The sequence below is a fragment of the Eucyclogobius newberryi genome, unplaced genomic scaffold, assembly GCF_026437365.1.
Source record: "Eucyclogobius newberryi isolate DKJ021-1_F unplaced genomic scaffold, fEucNew1.0.hap1 SCAF_14, whole genome shotgun sequence".
NCBI lineage: Eukaryota > Metazoa > Chordata > Actinopteri > Gobiiformes > Gobiidae > Eucyclogobius > Eucyclogobius newberryi.
This window is the reverse complement of record NW_027315768.1, coordinates 2,814,664-2,832,325: the sequence shown is the minus strand read 5'-3', so window position 1 is coordinate 2,832,325 and position 17,662 is coordinate 2,814,664. Positions and strand designations below refer to the sequence as shown.

General features: G+C 51.1%; 1 protein-coding gene across 1 annotated transcript in view; it reads right to left on the bottom strand.

Annotated features, from left to right (window-relative positions):
* Nucleotides 1-17,662, bottom strand: part of zmym2 (zinc finger, MYM-type 2) — an 80,983-nt gene that overhangs the window by 19,975 nt on the left and 43,346 nt on the right. The window contains exons 10-21 of the mRNA XM_072444170.1: nucleotides 17,027-17,177; nucleotides 14,801-14,916; nucleotides 14,352-14,474; nucleotides 13,075-13,225; nucleotides 7,895-8,067; nucleotides 7,625-7,790; nucleotides 7,362-7,390; nucleotides 5,750-5,876; nucleotides 4,664-4,785; nucleotides 3,221-3,320; nucleotides 1,103-1,240; nucleotides 908-1,020 (exon numbers count right to left, since the gene is read on the bottom strand). Of these exons, the coding sequence (XP_072300271.1) occupies nucleotides 908-1,020; nucleotides 1,103-1,240; nucleotides 3,221-3,320; nucleotides 4,664-4,785; nucleotides 5,750-5,876; nucleotides 7,362-7,390; nucleotides 7,625-7,790; nucleotides 7,895-8,067; nucleotides 13,075-13,225; nucleotides 14,352-14,474; nucleotides 14,801-14,916; nucleotides 17,027-17,177 (1,509 nt within the window). The remainder of the gene's footprint in view (nucleotides 1-907; nucleotides 1,021-1,102; nucleotides 1,241-3,220; nucleotides 3,321-4,663; nucleotides 4,786-5,749; nucleotides 5,877-7,361; nucleotides 7,391-7,624; nucleotides 7,791-7,894; nucleotides 8,068-13,074; nucleotides 13,226-14,351; nucleotides 14,475-14,800; nucleotides 14,917-17,026; nucleotides 17,178-17,662) is intronic.

The window sequence follows — 17,662 nt, the reverse complement described above, 5'->3', positions numbered from 1 at the left end:
CCCTCTCCAGGTGGGTGGGGAGTCCTTGCCCCAAGTGGAGGAGTTCAAGTATCTCGGGGTCTTGTTCAGGAGTGAGGGAAGGATGGAGCTTGAGATCGACAGTTGGATCGGTGCAGCGGCTGCAGTGATGCAGTCGCTGCATCGGACCGTTGTGATAAAGAGGGAGCTGAGCCGAAAGACAAAGCTCTCTATTTACCGGTCACTCTACGTTCTGACCTCACCTATGGTCATGAGCTTTGGGTAGTGACCGAAAGGACAAGATCGCGGATACAAGCAGTCGAAATGAGTTTCCTCCGCCGGGTGGCTGGGCGCTCCCTTAGAGATAAGGTGAGGAGCTCAGTCACACGGGGGGAGCTCGGAGTAGAGCCGCTGCTCTTCCAGCTGAGGTGGCTCGGGCATCTATTTCGGATTCCTCCCTGGGGAGGTGTTCCGGGCATGTCCCACCGGGAAGAGGCCCCGGGGAAGACCCAGGACACGCTGGAGAGACTCTCGACTGGCCTGGGAACGCCTCGGGATCCCCCCGGAGGAGTTGGAGGAAGTGTCTGGGGAAAAGGAAGTCTGGGAGTCCCTGTTTAGACTGCTGCCCCCGCGACCCGGCCCCGGATAAGCGGAAGAAAATGGATGGATGGAATCTAATAAATAATATTCTTGTTTCATAATTGTTGAGTTGTTCTTTCTTTGCCAAAACTCTGTCATTAACAGGGTTTTTACAAGGACAAAGTGAACTTAATGTCTCCATTTATGCACATTATTTTAATAAAACGGCCTTTCATCTTTCATTGGCTTAACTCTATCATATTCTTCTTGGTATGTTCACCCCCTTTCAGAAGATCCTGGATCCGCCCCTGGCTATTGAAATCCTTCACTACTTCACTTGACTTTACAGTGTAGTAAACATATCTCATACCAGTTTGGTGGGCTGTGGCAGCAGAGCGGAGACGTCCTGGGGCTCCTCCACAGTTGGAGGTGAGGGCTCAGTGCGCTCCTGGAGGTCAGGGGCCTCCACACCTGCACAGCTTTCTGAGGGAACACATAGTCTCAATGCCAAGACGCTGAACGAGTGAACTGTGAATGTGCAGTTCTGACAGAAACAGGCAGTTACCAGGGCAGAGGTCCGCCTCCAGGTCCAGGTCCAGGTCCGGGTCCAGGTCCGGGTCCGGGTCCAGATCCATGTCCGGGTCCGGGTCGGCCTTGCACTGCTGAGTGTCACACTGCTTCTCTCCTCGCTCTTGTTTCACATCTGCACAACATGCACAACAAGAAATACAGAACTCATATTCTGTATTTCTTGTATTGTTCTTTGCCTTTAAACATGATCTTGGATATCTTTATTTTGGCGCTCATGTTTAAAACCAAATGACTTCATGTCACTTTTCTCATGCTACAAACTGACCTTTTGGGTCAATCTATGGGCTCCAGAGGGAATTACATAGAGAAATAAAAGGTAGCATGCCTCTGACATGCTAATGCAGCCACAGTGGTAATGAACGTGGTTTGAGGCAGAACGGTGACGATTTATGGACTTAAAAACAGCACAGAAGAGCTCAGCCCCATGGGAGGAGTTCATAAAGCAGTGTTCAGCCCCATGGGAGGAGTTCATAAAGCGGTGTTCAGCCCCATGGGAGGAGTTCATAAAGCAGTGTTCAGCCCCATGGGAGGAGTTCATAAAGCGGTGTTCAGCCCCATGGGAGGAGTTCATAAAGCAGTGTTCAGCCCCATGGGAGGAGTTCATAAAGCAGTGTTCAGCCCCATGGGAGGAGTTCATAAAGCAGTGTTCAGCCCCATGGGAGGAGTTCATAAAGCAGTGTTCAGCCCCATGGGAGGAGTTCATAAAGCAGTGTTCAGCCCCATGGGAGGAGTTCATAAAGCAGTGTTCAGCCCCAAGGAAATATGGCGACAGGCATGAAAAATATAAATGTCAAAGAACACATTTGATGAATTTGGCAACGAAGTCTCTGAGTACGAACAGCGGAGTTGACATGTCAACAGCGTCCACTTTGGAGGAGTCCAGGGGCTTCATCGCTTTGGACAAGTCCAGAGGCTTCATCGCTTTGGAGGAGTCCAGAGGCTTCATCGCTTTGGAGGAGTCCAGGGGCTTCATCGCTTTGGAGGAGTCCAGAGGCTTCATCCCTTTGGAGGAGTCCAGAGGCTTCATCCCTTTGGAGGAGTCCAGAGGCTTCATCGCTTTGGAGGAGTCCAGAGGCTTCATCGCTTTGGAGGAGTCCAGGGGCTTCATCGCTTTGGAGGAGTCCAGAGGCTTCATCCCTTTGGAGGAGTCCAGAGGCTTCATCGCTTTGGAGGAGTCCAGGGGCTTCATCGCGAGTCCAGAGGCTTCATCCCTTTGGAGGAGTCCAGAGGCTTCATCCCTTTGGAGGAGTCCAGAGGCTTCATCAGAGGCTTCATCAGAGGCTTTATCGCTGCTGCTGCTGCAGGTGGTTCCATGACATCACAGGCAGGTGTCTGTTTAGTAAATCTCCACCTGTATCATCCCCATCACCACTTGCCTATTTATTCAAGACGATATGGCTCCAGATAGAACAGTTATGAGGAACCTTGCTGGCCCATGGAGCGCTCTGTGGTGTCGCCATTTTAAATACCCATCATGCATCGCGCATACGCACATAGCGTCAATGCTTTCCAAAATAAATGACTCCCGCAGGATTTAGGCAAAAAATTGCTTCACGCGCTCTTATCTTTTGACTTAATACCGCTTTTTATATTTGATTTAATGCTATTTTGCCTTGTCGGTGGTACTTTATAATTTTTTTTTGATAAAAATGTATTTTATTTATAAATTATAGATCAATAATCTAAGAGCGGCGGATCCGTAAACCAAGTCATAAAATAACCGCGGCCTAAAGGTCGGATTTGTCGTGGAAGACAAGTTATCAGAATTAGACAGCACAGAATCACCAAATAAAAAGTACTCGGTCTTCTTCACATTCAAATAAAGGAAATTCTGCCCTAACCACGTCTTTATGTCTGTGATACAGTCAAAGACTGAAGAGCATCACTTTTGTCTGGAAACACTGGTAAGTAAATCTGCAGATCGTCAGCAGCGAAACGCTTGCTGACTGGTGATGGGGATATTACTTCAAAAATAACCGGGAGATGGGAGATGGGTGTAGCAGATATTTCAACATACGACACAGTGAGTCCAAGTGTCTCTACAGATCATTGCAAGACAATGAAACTTTGGAGGTAGAATGAGGTGGAGTACCTGGCTTGCTTTCCCGTGAGAGCGTGTGAGGGTCACATAAGGTCTGGATGAGCTGCTCTGCTCCCTTGAAGCTGGAGGGCAAAAACACAGGCACAGGAACCTGACCGGAACAAACACATTGTTGGTTATTACGCAGAGGATATATATCTATCTATCTATCTAACTACAAGTCCCACAATCCTTTGCAGCAGCAGCAGTGGACGTGGGTCGCGCACTTTACAGACTTGAGCAGAAGTCTGAGCGAGGAAAGAGAAGTGTGATTTTGGGAAACACGTGGAAAGAAAGAAAGGAGACTGTTCTGTGGATGTTAGAGCTGCGCTAATGTGGAGCTAATGTGGAGCTATTGTGGAGCTAATGTGGAGCTAATGTGGAGCTATTGTGGAGCTAATGTGGAGCTAATGTGGAGCTATTGTGGAGCTAATGTGGAGCTATTGTGGAGCTATTTTAGAGCTAATGTGGAGCTAATGTGGAGCTATTTTAGAGCTAATGTGGAGCTAATGTGGAGCTATTGTGGAGCTAATGTGGAGCTATTGTGGAGCTATTGTGGAGCTATTGTGGAGCTAATGTGGAGCTAATGTGGAGCTAATGTGGAGCTAATGTGGAGCTATTGTGGAGCTAATGTGGAGCTATTGTGGAGCTAATGTGGAGCTATTGTGGAGCTATTTTAGAGCTAATGTGGAGCTAATGTGGAGCTATTGTGGAGCTATTTTAGAGCTAATGTGGAGCTAATGTGGAGCTATTGTGGAGCTAATGTGGAGCTAATGTGGAGCTAATGTGGAGCTATTGTGGAGCGATTGTGGAGCTATTGTGGAGCTAATGTGGAGCTAATGTGGAGCTATTGTGGAGCTAATGTGGAGCTATTGTGGAGCTAATGTGGAGCTTTTGTGGAGCTAATGTGGAGCTATTGTGGAGCTAATGTGGAGCTATTGTGGAGCTAATGTGGAGCTAATGTGGAGCTATTGTGGGGCTAATGTGGAGCTATTGTGGAGCTATTTTAGAGCTAATGTGGAGCTAATGTGGAGCTATTGTGGAGCTATTTTAGAGCTAATGTGGAGCTAATGTGGAGCTATTGTGGAGCTAATGTGGAGCTATTGTGGAGCTAATGTGGAGCTAATGTGGAGCTATTGTGGAGCTAATGTGGAGCTATTGTGGAGCTATTTTAGAGCTAATGTGGAGCTAATGTGGAGCTATTGTGGAGCTATTTTAGAGCTAATGTGGAGCTAATGTGGAGCTATTGTGGAGCTAATGTGGAGCTAATGTGGAGCTAATGTGGAGCTATTGTGGAGCTATTGTGGAGCTAACAACAAGAAAACAAACTTCTGTGATGATGCTCACATTTATGCAACAAAGAACTATTACAATGGCCTATAAAGCTTTAGATTGATTTGATCTAGTTTTATCTTGACGTTATGTTTGGGGCGTTTGCATCAGAGTGTGTGTTACCGGCACAGGCAGTGAGAGCGGCGCCGGCGTGAGCTGCGAGTACATGTTCATGGGCATCGGGACAAACACGGGCACCGGGATGGGCACGGGCACATACTCCCTCTTCAACCCATCGTCCACATCTGAGGAGGCACAAGGGCTTGTATCAAGAGGAGGAGCAGCAGAGGCACAGAGGAGGAGCAGAGGCACAGAGGAGGAGCAGAGGGGCAGAGGCACAGAGGAGGAGTAGCAGAGGCACAGAGAAGGAGCAGAGGCACAGAGGAGCAGAGGCACAGAGGAGGAGCAGAGGAGGAGCAGCAGAGGCACAGAGGAGGAGCAGCAGAGGTGCAGAGGAGGAGCAGCAGAGGCACAGAGGAGGAGCAGCAGAGGTGCAGAGGAGCAGCAGAGGCGCAGAGGAGGAGCAGCAGAGGTGCAGAGGCACAGAGGAGGAGCAGCAGAGGTGCAGAGGAGGGGCAGAGGCACAGAGGAGGAGCAGCAGAGGTGCAGAGGAGGAGCAGAGGCACAGAGGAGGAGCAGCAGAGGTGCAGAGGAGGGGCAGAGGTGCAGAGGAGGAGCAGAGGCACAGAGGAGGGGCAGAGGCACAGGGGAGGAGCAGAGGCACAGAGGAGGAGCAGCAGAGGCACAGAGAAGGAGCAGAGGCACAGAGAAGGAGCAGAGGCGCAGAGGAGGAGCAGCAGAGGCACAGAGGAGGAGCAGCAGAGGTGCAGAGAAGGAGCAGAGGCACAGAGAAGGAGCAGCAGAGGCACAGAGGAGGAGCAGCAGAGGTGCAGAGGAGGGGCAGAGGTGCAGAGGAGGAGCAGAAGCACAGAGGAGGGGCAGAGGCACAGGGGAGGAGCAGAGGCAAAGAGGAGGAGCAGCAGAGGCACAGAGAAGGAGCAGAGGCACAGAGAAGGAGCAGAGGCGCAGAGGAGGAGCAGCAGAGGTGCAGAGGAGGAGCAGCAGAGGCGCAGAGGAGGAGCAGCAGAGGTGCAGAGGAGGGGCAGAGGCACAGAGGAGGAGCAGCAGAGGTGCAGAGGAGCAGCAGAGGTGCAGAGGAGGAGCAGAGGCACAGAGGAGGGGCAGAGGTGCAGAGGAGCAGCTCAGTACCTGTCTGCAGGGGCTTGCTCTGCATGTGGGGTTTACAGTACGTGGCCTTGGTCAGAGTCAGAGGTTTGCACAGCACGGCTTTATTCTTCACGTCTCGGAGCAGAGCTCCAAAGCCCACGCTGACCATCTGAAGGACACACTAGAGTTTGGACAAGGGATTGTGTGCTCTCTTTTACCCTCCAGCATGTCAATAATGGACCCAAGGGCTGAGAACCAAAAGGTACTCAAGGTACTCTGCAGCAGTGACTTAAGAGTAGGCAAGCAGACGTGATCATCAAAATTTTGTCAATAACAATTAATAAAGCCAACTTTTATACTAATAACATTGCAATTTAGAGGATTATTTTTTACTGGCATAGTATTATTTCAATTTTTCCCTTTTGTTTTTTTTACATATACAAAACACCACAAATGAACGAGACAGAGTTGGCACATAAACAGAAAATGTCCTACATTTGTCCCATTTGGTCCAAAGTAAAAGTTTGTCCAAGTGTAATCTTCATCATTATATATATATATATATATATATATATATATATATATATATATATATATATATATATATATATATATATATATATATATATATATATATATATATATATCTATCTCAATATATATATCTGGATATATATATATATATATATATATATATATATATATATATATATATATATATATATATATATATATCAATATATATATCTGGATATATATATATCCAGATATATATATCTATATATATAAATATATATAGATATATATATCGATATAGATATATTCAGTTGTATCATCTGGACTAATTATTTTTACTCTCGTCCAAAAGTCATTCTCAATCTGCGAAGTTCAGGACCACAGAGCGCCGTGCATCTTCATCTTGAAGCCTCTAATCACTCTATTGAAGACAGTGAGGAGAAGATTCTGAGCAGGAAAAAAGATGGTTTGAAAGAGTTAAAGATGCTATTTTTGTTAAAAAAAGAAAGACCTTCTTTAAACAGGAATGTGGGGTTTAAGATTCAACCTTCCTGTTGTTTATAATGGAATCTTGAATCCCTGGAGAGGTTGACGCCTCAGAGGGCTTACTCAGAGTAGGATAAATATCTATGGTCACGGTCTTGATTCGCAGATTGAGAATGACCCTCGAATGAGTCGAAATGTTCAGTTTTTCCAGATGACTACAACTGAATCTTTTTCGACATACATTATATATATATATATATATATATATATATATATATATATATATATATATATATATATATTAATGTTGCACCACAAGTAGATACAGAAGTAAAATAACAGATAACTTATTAAAAACTTAAAAAAAACACTTATAATAGAAAAGCTCTTATAAAAAAGCTCTTATATTCTTAATAAAAAGTAAAAAAAATAATAGTAACAAAAGTAACAACATATGGACGGAGAATATTGCACCAATATGATTGACAATATGTCAAAGTATTGCACATGATTATGTCAGTATTGCACATGGGTATGACAGTATACACATGTGCTCAGGGCTAACAGTGATTGTTGTAGAGTCAGTCAAAATTCCTCTGCGGGGCCCCGGGGCCTCGGTGTGCAACACAAGTGTAAAGATGAGTGTACGTACCCCGAGTTTGGCATTGTGCACGTCCACCCCTGCAGGAGACAGACGGGTCAATACATCGGTCACACACTTTTACAGAGAGTTGAGAAGAATGAAACGGCCTCTAAATGGACGGCTTTATTCAAAGGGTCAGAGTGAGCGGTCAGAGGGAGTGGTCGGAGGGAGTGGTCAGAGGGAGTGGTCAGAGGGAGTGGTCAAAGGGAGTGGTCAAAGGGAGTGGTCAGAGGGAGTGGTCAGAGGGAGTGGTCAGAGTGAGTGGTCAGCACCTGCGCTGGAGTTCTCCGGGCCCTTCTGCGTCTCCATGATGGGCTCGTTCTGTTGGAGGTAGAACCTGAGCAAACACTGCTGGTCACAAAACCGCTTGACCTCTGAGCGCCACATGACGGACTCAGTGAGGGCTCCCTGGACCTTACAGCAGTCACAGCGCGCCGCCTGTGGTCACAACACAAACGGTCACAGCAGCTCGGACGCGACATCATGTCAACGGGACACAATCTTACAGAAACATGATGATGACCGATACAGATAGAACCCACCTTATTGTACCACTCCTGGAACTTCTGTGCACACGTGTCGCTGCAGAAGTCCCTGGTCAGGCCCCCCAGGGTCTCAGTGACCCCTCGCTTACACATCTGACCGCAGTGGTTACAGCTCACACACTTCAGCCCCAGGCGCCTGATGAAGTCCTGCTTGTAGAGCAACTTACAGCCTGTGGTCAGCGACAGACAGACAGGTCAGTGACAGACACACACACACAGGTCAGCGACAGACACACAGGTCAGTGACAGACACACACACACAGGTCAGTGACAGACACACACACACAGGTCAGTGACAGACACACACACACAGGTCAGTGACAGACACAGGTCAGCGACACACACACAGGTCAGTGACAGACACACACACACAGGTCAGTGACAGACACACACACACAGGTCAGTGACAGACACACACACACAGGTCAGTGACAGACACACACACACAGGTCAGTAACAGACACACACACACAGGTCAGTAACAGACACACACACACAGGTCAGTGACAGACACACACACAGGTCACGCCACGAGCCGCACGCGGCTCCGCTTCTCCTCCGCTGCACCGGCGTTTCCACGCCCGAACACCGGCTCCGCGCTCCCGCACCCGCCGCCCCGGAGGTCTGTACCTGGGCGAAGGTGTGGCCCCAGCCCGCCACAGGAGCAGACACGGAGAGCGGGGCACCGGCTCCACCCGGAGAAAAGCAGCCCCATACAACCAAGGTACAGCCCCGTTTCTCTGCTTTCCCCGCTCCACAGACGGGGGCGATCTGGTCACAAAACTGGACTCAAATGCGTCTTGATTGGGCTAGAGCAACGCCGGCGTCTGGTATGTGGACTGCCGCTTCTGTCCCAACGTCTTTGTTTTGTTAGTCGTTTCCATTGTTTTGTTTTGTTCCCGCGTCTCTGTGTTGTCTTCTGTCTACATCCCTGTTCCTTAACTTCATCGGACATTACTGCACCGTCCATCGCTCATCTCCTCCCTCACTCCTGGACTATCTACTGCCCTGGCCGCCAGCTAACAGCTGGCTTAACACCTGCGGAGGTCCGTCATGGTATCGCGGGGCCTCCCTGCCGTGCAGACAAGGTCTGGGGCAACCAACGCCACTCACTCCACCAGCTTCAACACCCGGTCCACTGCTGCTTTTTCACAACTCTCTGCCCACCAGCTTCTAGTTAACCAGCCTCTAGCCACCGCCAACATTCTAACTGGATTACTCTCATCTGCTGCTACGTTCCATCTCCTCCTCGGACTATCACTCCCGCGCCTCCAGGCCACCGCTCCACCAACTTCTCGCCTACTCACCTACACCGCTGCTGACCTTCACCTCCTCAACCATAACCACCGTCTCCCAGCTGCTGCTGCCTCTGCAGCTAGCTCAGCTGGGATCCTTCACCGGCCCCGCTACATCCACAGGGGCTCTGGTCTCTCCCATAACCAACACTCCAACGACGGCTCACCTATCCCCTCACTCTGGACTAGTTTTCGCCCCCCCCGTCACCCCCACCTGCCGCACTGCCAACCTCAGCAACCTCCGCCCCCCCACCCCTGCGCCCCCATCCATCTCCCTTGCACTGCTGAACTGCCGCTCCCTCGCCAACAAATCACCTGTTATATCTGAACTGCTACTGGACAATAACATTGATCTGCTTCTCCTCTGTGAAACATGGCAACAGCCCCTGGACTTCTATGCTCTCAACCAAGCCACTCCCTCCAACTACACTTACACTGCCAAACCCCGCCTCTCCGGGCGTGGGGGAGGTCTTGCTGTTATTCATAAAAAATCTACATCCATCACTGAACTGAACCTCAACCTTCCATCCATCTCATCATTTGAATACCTCGCCTTCTCCCTCCCCAACTCTATCACCGCTATCCTGATCTATCGTCCCCCAAAGCCCCACCCCTCTTTCCTCACTGAATTGTCTGAACTCCTCACCATCGCATCCTCTCTCTCTGCCCGCCTCCTACTCACTGGTGACTTCAACATCCACAGTGACTGCCCCAACGCCCCACTGACATCCGACTTCCTCTCTCTCCTGGACTGCTTCCATCTCACCCAACATATTGACTTCCCCACCCATACCAAAGGCCACACTCTGGACTTAGTCTGTTCCTCTCTCCTACCCATATCTAAGCCCCACCCCCTCCCCTTCCCACTCTCTGATCATCTCTGCATCCTTTTCTCCGCCCCCCTACCCTCGCCCCACAACCCCAAAAAACGCACCATCACCTACCGCAATATCAAGTCAGTCAACCCCCTCACGCTCTCCCAGCTCATATCCTCTGCTTTCCCCCCTGACTCCCCCCCCTCTTCCCCCGACGACTATGCTGTCATGCTCAACACCACCCTCTCCGACTCCCTTGACTCCCTAGCCCCCTGGAAAACCTCCTCCGTCTCATACATCAACCCCGCCCCCTGGTACACCCCTGAACTCCGCACCATGAAGCAGACTGGCCGCAAACTCGAACGACTCCTCAAAAGAACCCGCCTCACCGTCCACGCCGAAGCTTTCAAATTACACATCTCTTCCTACGTCTACGTCTAAGTGTCTTCAAAGAGCTTTGGCACAGCCTGAAGCCAAAGACCATTGCTGTACTTTAAAACGCTCTCCAAGCCGCCAAATCTGCCCACCTCTCCACCCTCATCAACAGCTCCCACCGGAGCCCTCGCACCCTGTTCTCCACCGTCAACAAGCTGCTCCAGCCACCGGACACCACTCCACCCTCCTCCCCTGACCTCTGCAACTCTTTCCTCCTTGCCTTCAATGACAAAATTTCCAAAATCAACAGCTCCATGACTGCCGTCTCCATTAACTCCATCACCACCCCCACCCCTGCCCCCCCCCTCTCCCTGACCACCCACCCTTCCCTCCCCTCACCACCTTCTCCTCTGTTAACTCCTCTCATATCATAGACCTCATCACCGCTTCCAAAACCACCACCTGCTCTCTCGACCCCCTCCCAACGACTCTAACCAAGGCCTGCCTCCCTGCTCTCATCCCCCATCTCAACGCCCTCTTCAACCAGTCTTTATCCCTCGGCCATGTTCCTTCCATCTACAAACTGGCCTCCATCACCCCCATCCTCAAAAAACCCACCCTAGACTCCGCCAACCTCTCCAACTACCGCCCCATCTCCAACCTGCCGTTCCTCTCAAAAACGATGGAACGCATCGTCGCCGCCCAACTTCACACCCACCTCCAGTCAAACAACCTCTATGAACCCCTCCAATCTGGCTTCCGCCCACTTCACAGCACTGAAACAGCCCTGGTCAAAGTACTCAACGATCTCCTCACCTCTGCAGACTCCGGGGCCCTCAACATCCTGTTACTACTAGACCTCAGCGCAGCCTTTGACACTATAAACCATTCCATCCTCCTACAAAGGCTGCGCCAACTGGGTGTTGAGGGCTCTGCACTTGACTGGCTCACATCCTACCTCACCAACAGGCAAGAGTTCATTTCCCTCTCCGGTCACTCATCCACCCTCTCCCCAGTAACGCAGGGGGTCCCCCAGGGCTCAGTCCTCGGCCCCCTCCTCTTCATCTGCTACATCTTCCCCCTTGGTCACATCCTCCGCCAACTCAACCTGGACTTTCACTGCTACGCTGACGACACCCAGATATACCTCACCACCAAATCCACCCAAAACCCTCTCCTCAGCCACATTGAAACCTGCATCTCTACAATAAAATCATGGCTCACTCTCAACTTCCTCAAACTGAACAGTGACAAAACAGAGCTCCTCCTCATTGGCACCAAATCCACTCTCAATAAAACTGGTCCCTTTTCACTCAGCATCGACACCTCGACCATCACCCCCTCCACCCTGGTACGCAATCTCGGTGTCATCATGGACCCCACCCTCTCCTTCACTCCCCATGTCAGCCACATCGTCAAGACGTCATACTTCCACCTCCGCCGCATCGCCAAAATCCGACACTGCCTCACCCTCCCCGCTGCTGAATCCCTCATCCATGCCTTCATCTCCTCCCGCCTCGACTACTGCAACTCCCTCCTCACTGGCATCTCCTCCCATTCCCTCCATAGACTCCAAATGGTCCAAAACTCCGCTGCCCGCCTCCTCACCCACACCCGCCTCCTCACCCACACCCGGTCCCGTGATCACATCACTCCCGTTCTCCGCTCTCTCCACTCTCTCCCCATCAAGCAGGGCATAAACTTTAAAATACTCCTCCTCACCTTCAAAGCTCTTCACCACCTTGCCCCCCCCTACCTGTCTGACCTCCTCATCCCCCACCGCCCCACCCGAGCTCTCCGATCCTCCTCCTCTCTCACCCTGACTGCACCAACATCCCGACTCAAAACTTTTGGTGACAGAGCATTCTCCGAACAGCACCCCGACTCTGGAACTCCCTCCCCCAACCTGTCCGCCACTCTCCCTCACTCACAACATTCAAATCCCGCCTAAAAACATACCTCTTCACCCAAGCCTATGACCTCCCCTACCCCTAGCCTCCTCTACCCCATTGCCTACTCTTCTACCCCCTGTTACATCCCCATCTTTTTCTCTCTACTTCTTCTGTCTTGTTCATTTTATCTGTATATTAATGTGTTCTATACGTGTTGTCCCCCCTGTCTGTAAATACCCCCCCTTTTTTATTATGTTCAGCGTCTTTGGGTCACTGAAAAGCGCTATGTAAATAAAAGTTATTATTATTATTATTACAGGTCAGTGACAGACACACACACAGGTCAGTGACAGACACACACACACACACACAGGTCAGTGACAGACACACACACACACACACACACACAGGTCAGTGACAGACACACACACAGGTCAGTGACAGACACACACACACACACAGGTCAGTGACAGACACACACACACACACACACACACACAGGTCAGTGACAGACACACACACAGGTCAGTGACAGACACACACACACACACACACACAGGTCAGTGACAGACACACACACGGGTCAGTGACAGACACACACACGGGTCAGTGACAGACACACACACACACACAGGTCAGTGACAGACACACACACACACACACACACACAGGTCAGTGACAGACACACACACGGGTCAGTGACAGACACACACACAGGTCAGTGACAGACACACACACAGGTCAGTGACAGACACACACACAGGTCAGTGACAGACAGACAGGTCAGTAAAGGGCAGTACCTTCACTACAGAAAGGCCTTTTGACTCCAGAGAAGTTGACCGTCTCGTGCAGAGTCTTCTCCTCCTGACAGAACTCACAGAAGGTCACGATGCAGTGCAGCTTCTTGTAGTCATCACAGCACGGTTTACTGCAGAACTGGTACACTTTTTCCTTAGAACAGAAACACATCAAACTGAGGACAGGAAAATCAAGTTCATGTGTCCAAGAGAACTGTAGTAGCCCACATACTGTACTTTTAGGACTTTAAGCCACTTATTTTTCTCACACTTTGAACCCTAAGGTCATTATTACGGTGTGTCTAAATTATAGATGTTTTATGGCAAACGGCCACTGGGGGGCAATGTAGCAGGAAGCGTAAGTGTTTGACACACCGTAGAAGAAGATGACAGTGGAAGCACTGTCCAAGGGACATATCCTGTTTTCTATAGTTTAAGCTTCAAAACTGTGTTTTATTACAATCAGACTCATATTCAGGGAGAAACTTTGACTGACTTTAATGAGGAAGTGAATCTAGACTTGGCAGAATACAAAGACACACATGGAGCGGACATGTGATATACAGCGATCTGCTGCATTGAACTGAGACTTTCTTGGCCAGACCTGACTCACAGGTAAAAAGACACATGTGCATCACCATATGGACCAGATTTATGTGTAAATATATCTCATGTTACAACGTCACACTCACTCGATAAGTACGAGCTCAAGAGCAGATGAACCAGATGTGAAGACACAGAGTCATCAAGGACAGAGGGGACAGAGGGGACAGAGGGCACAGTAGGGACAGTAGGGGCTAGGAGGGACAGAGGGGACAGTGGGGACAGTAGGGACAGAGGGGCTAGGAGGGACAGAGGGGACAGTAGGGACAGAGGAGACAGGAGGGACAGAGAGGACAGCTGTGATGTGTTCTTTGTATTTTGAACTTCAAAACACAGTGTGTTTTATTACAATCTAACTCATAGTCACTGAGATAGAGATCTATCATTATTCTACATAAATTATTTTAGATAAATATTGTAGTAGTATTTTCCTTATCTCTCAAGTAACACTAATTCCAACCAGGGGGTCAGGACTCAAATGTGGGTCCCCTAGGTGTTCGAGGGGGTCTGCAGGGGTTCTCAGAAAAGAGGTCCAAACTAGAGTGTGTGAATTTTGATAAAGGGATGGCATGTTAACTGGTTCTATTCTATTATAGTCATTGTTGTTCTATAACATCTTTATCAACCAGAAAATCATTTGAGTTTTCCTTAAAAGACAGTATAAAATGTGGTCTCACCTCCCACTCCAGCACCTCCGGCTTCAGGCTGAAGGTTCCACGACAGTAGTTACACTTGAGCTGCACAGCGCTGTCTGCAGAGGGCGCCGTTTGTCCATTGGTGTTGCTCTGAAGAGTAGTATTCTGCACAGGTCAAAAGAAGAGGTTGAACAGTTACGACTTTAGACTTATGAAAACATAATTCACAACAATCCAGAAGTCTATCCATTTGTTCATGTATAATTTACTTACATGTATAATATGTATTTATGTTGGTGAGGAGTTGTGGTGTTGGTGTTGGTTGTGGTGTTGGTTGTGGTGTTGGTTGTGGTGTTGGTTGTGGTGTTGGTTGTGGTGTTGGTTGTGGTGTTGGTTGTGGTGTTGGTTGTGGTGTTGGTTGTGGTGTTGGTTGTGGTGTTGGTTGTGGTGTTGGTGTTGGTTGTGGTGTTGGAGTAGCTCAGTAGACGGACCTGAAACTTGGTGACACACTGTGAGCTGCAGAAGCTGAGCACGTTCCCCTCGGGCAGCGTGGCCTGATACTGCGGTAACGCGTTCCTTTTACAAAAGTGACACACAGGCTCCGAGGCTGCAGGACAAATGCACAGTAAGGCTCATATTGAGAATGCAATGTGTTTTTGATGCATTTTGAAACATTTAGTTGAACTGCTTGGTCCATGCTCGCTGAGGGAAGGACTCAAAAGCAGCTGTCGCCAGATACATTTGCTGAAGGTCCACAAATGTAACATTCCACCTCACCCAGGGTCCGGACACATGTCATCACTCTGATCAGTGAAACACACTGTGGTCTCTCCGTCACGTGTGGTCTCTCCGTCACGTGTGGTCTCTCCGTCACGTGTGGTCTCTCCGTCACGTGTGGTCTCTGCGTCACGTGTGGTCTCTCCGTCACGTGTGGTCTCCGTCACGTCGTCGCGTGTGGTCTCCGTCACGCCGTCGCGTGTGGTCTCAGTCACGTGTGGTCTCCGTCACGTCGTCACGTGTGGTCTCCGTCACGCGTGGTCTCCGTCACGTCGTCCCGTGTGGTCTCCGTCACGTCGTCCCGTGTGGTCTCAGTCACGTGTGGTCTCCGTCACGTCGTCACGTGTGGTCTCAGTCACGTCGTCCCGTGTGGTCTCCGTCACGTCGTCACGTGTGGTCTCCGTCACGTCGTCCCGTGTGGTCTCCGTCACGTCGTCACGTGTGGTCTCAGTCACGTCGTCACGTGTGGTCTCCGTCACGCGTGGTCTCCGTCACGTCGTCCCGTGTGGTCTCCGTCACGTCGTCCCGTGTGGTCTCCGTCACGTCGTCCCGTGTGGTCTCCGTCACGTCGTCCCGTGTGGTCTCCGTCACGTCGTCACGTGTGGTCTCAGTCACGTCGTCACGTGTGGTCTCCGTCACGTCGTCCCGTGTGGTCTCCGTCACGTCGTCACGTGTGGTCTCAGTCACGCGTGGTCTCCGTCACGTCGTCCCGTGTGGTCTCCGTCACGTCGTCCCGTGTGGTCTCCGTCACGTCGTCCCGTGTGGTCTCCGTCACGTCGTCACGTGTGGTCTCCGTCAGGTCGTCCCGTGTGGTCTCCGTCACGTCGTCACGTGTGGTCTCCGTCACGCGTGGTCTCCGTCACGTCGTCCCGTGTGGTCTCCGTCACGTCGTCCCGTGTGGTCTCCGTCACGTCGTCCCGTGTGGTCTCCGTCACGTCGTCACGTGTGGTCTCCGTCAGGTCGTCCCGTGTGGTCTCCGTCACGTCGTCACGTGTGGTCTCAGTCACGTGTGGTCTCCGTCACGCCGTCGCGTGTGGTCTCAGTCACGTGTGGTCTCCGTCACGTCGTCACGTGTGGTCTCAGTCACGTCGTCACGTGTGGTCTCCGTCACGCGTGGTCTCCGTCACGTCGTCCCGTGTGGTCTCCGTCACGTCGTCCCGTGTGGTCTCCGTCACGTCGTCCCGTGTGGTCTCCGTCACGTCGTCCCGTGTGGTCTCCGTCACGTCGTCACGTGTGGTCTCCGTCACGTCGTCCCGTGTGGTCTCCGTCACGTCGTCCCGTGTGGTCTCCGTCACGTCGTCACGTGTGGTCTCCGTCACGTCGTCCCGTGTGGTCTCCGTCACGTCGTCACGTGTGGTCTCCGTCACGTCGTCCCGTGTGGTCTCCGTCACGTCGTCACGTGTGGTCTCCGTCACGTCGTCCCGTGTGGTCTCCGTCACGTCGTCACGTGTGGTCTCCGTCACGTCGTCCCGTGTGGTCTCCGTCCCGTGTGGTCTCCGTCACGTGTGGTCTCCGTCACGTCGTCACGTGTGGTCTCCGTCACGTGTGGTCTCCGTCACGTCGTCACGTTGTCACGTGTGGTCTCCGTCCCGTGTGGTCCGTCACGTTGTCACGTGTGGTCTCCGTCCCGTGTGGTCTCCGTCCCATGTGGTCTCCGTCCCATGTGGTCTCCGTTCCGTGTGGTCCGTCCCGTGTGGTCCGTCTCGTGTGGTCTCCGTCCCGTGTGGTCCGTCCCGTGTGGTCCGTCCCGTGTGGTCTCCGTCCCGTGTGGTCTCCGTCCCGTGTGGTCTCTGTCCCGTGTGGTCTCTGTCCCGTGTGGTCCGTCCCGTGTGGTCTCCGTCCCGTGTGGTCCGTCCCGTGTGGTCTCTGTCCCGTGTGGTCTCTGTCCCGTGTGGTCCGTCTCTTGTGGTCTCCCTGCTTGCAGCTGAGGACAGACTCACTCTGGAGGGAGGCTGTGGGTGACTTCCCCTTGTTCATGCAGGTGATGGAGCAGTACGAGCCCATCGTCCCATTGGCCACGATGCTGTGAAGGACCTCCCCCGTCTTTATGAGGGTCTTACAGGTGACACAGCTCGCCAGCTTATTATGGGCCTGGAACACACAGAGGCAGAGTTTGTAGTGAGGTAGTGTTTGTAGTGAGGCAGTGTTTGTAGTGAGGCAGTGTTTGTAGTGAGGCAGTGTTTGTAGTGAGGCAGTGTTTGTAGTGAGGCAGTGTTTGTAGTGAGGCAGTGTTTGTAGTGAGGCAGTGTTTGTAGTGAGGCAGTGTTTGTAGTGAGGCAGTGTTTGTAGTGAGGCAGTGTTTGTAGTGAGGCAGTGTTTGTAGTGAGGCAGTGTTTGTAGTGAGGCAGTGTTTGTAGTGAGGCAGTGTTTGTAGTGAGGCAGTGTTTGTAGTGAGGCAGTGTTTGTAGTGAGGCAGTGTTTGTAGTGAGGCAGAGTTTGTAGTGAGGCAGTGTTTGTAGTGAGGCAGAGTTTGTAGTGAGGCAGTGTTTGTAGTGAGGCAGTGCTTGTGGAGGAGGCAGAGTTTGTAGTGAGGTAGTGTTTGTAGTGAGGCAGTGTTTGTAGTGAGGCAGTGCTTG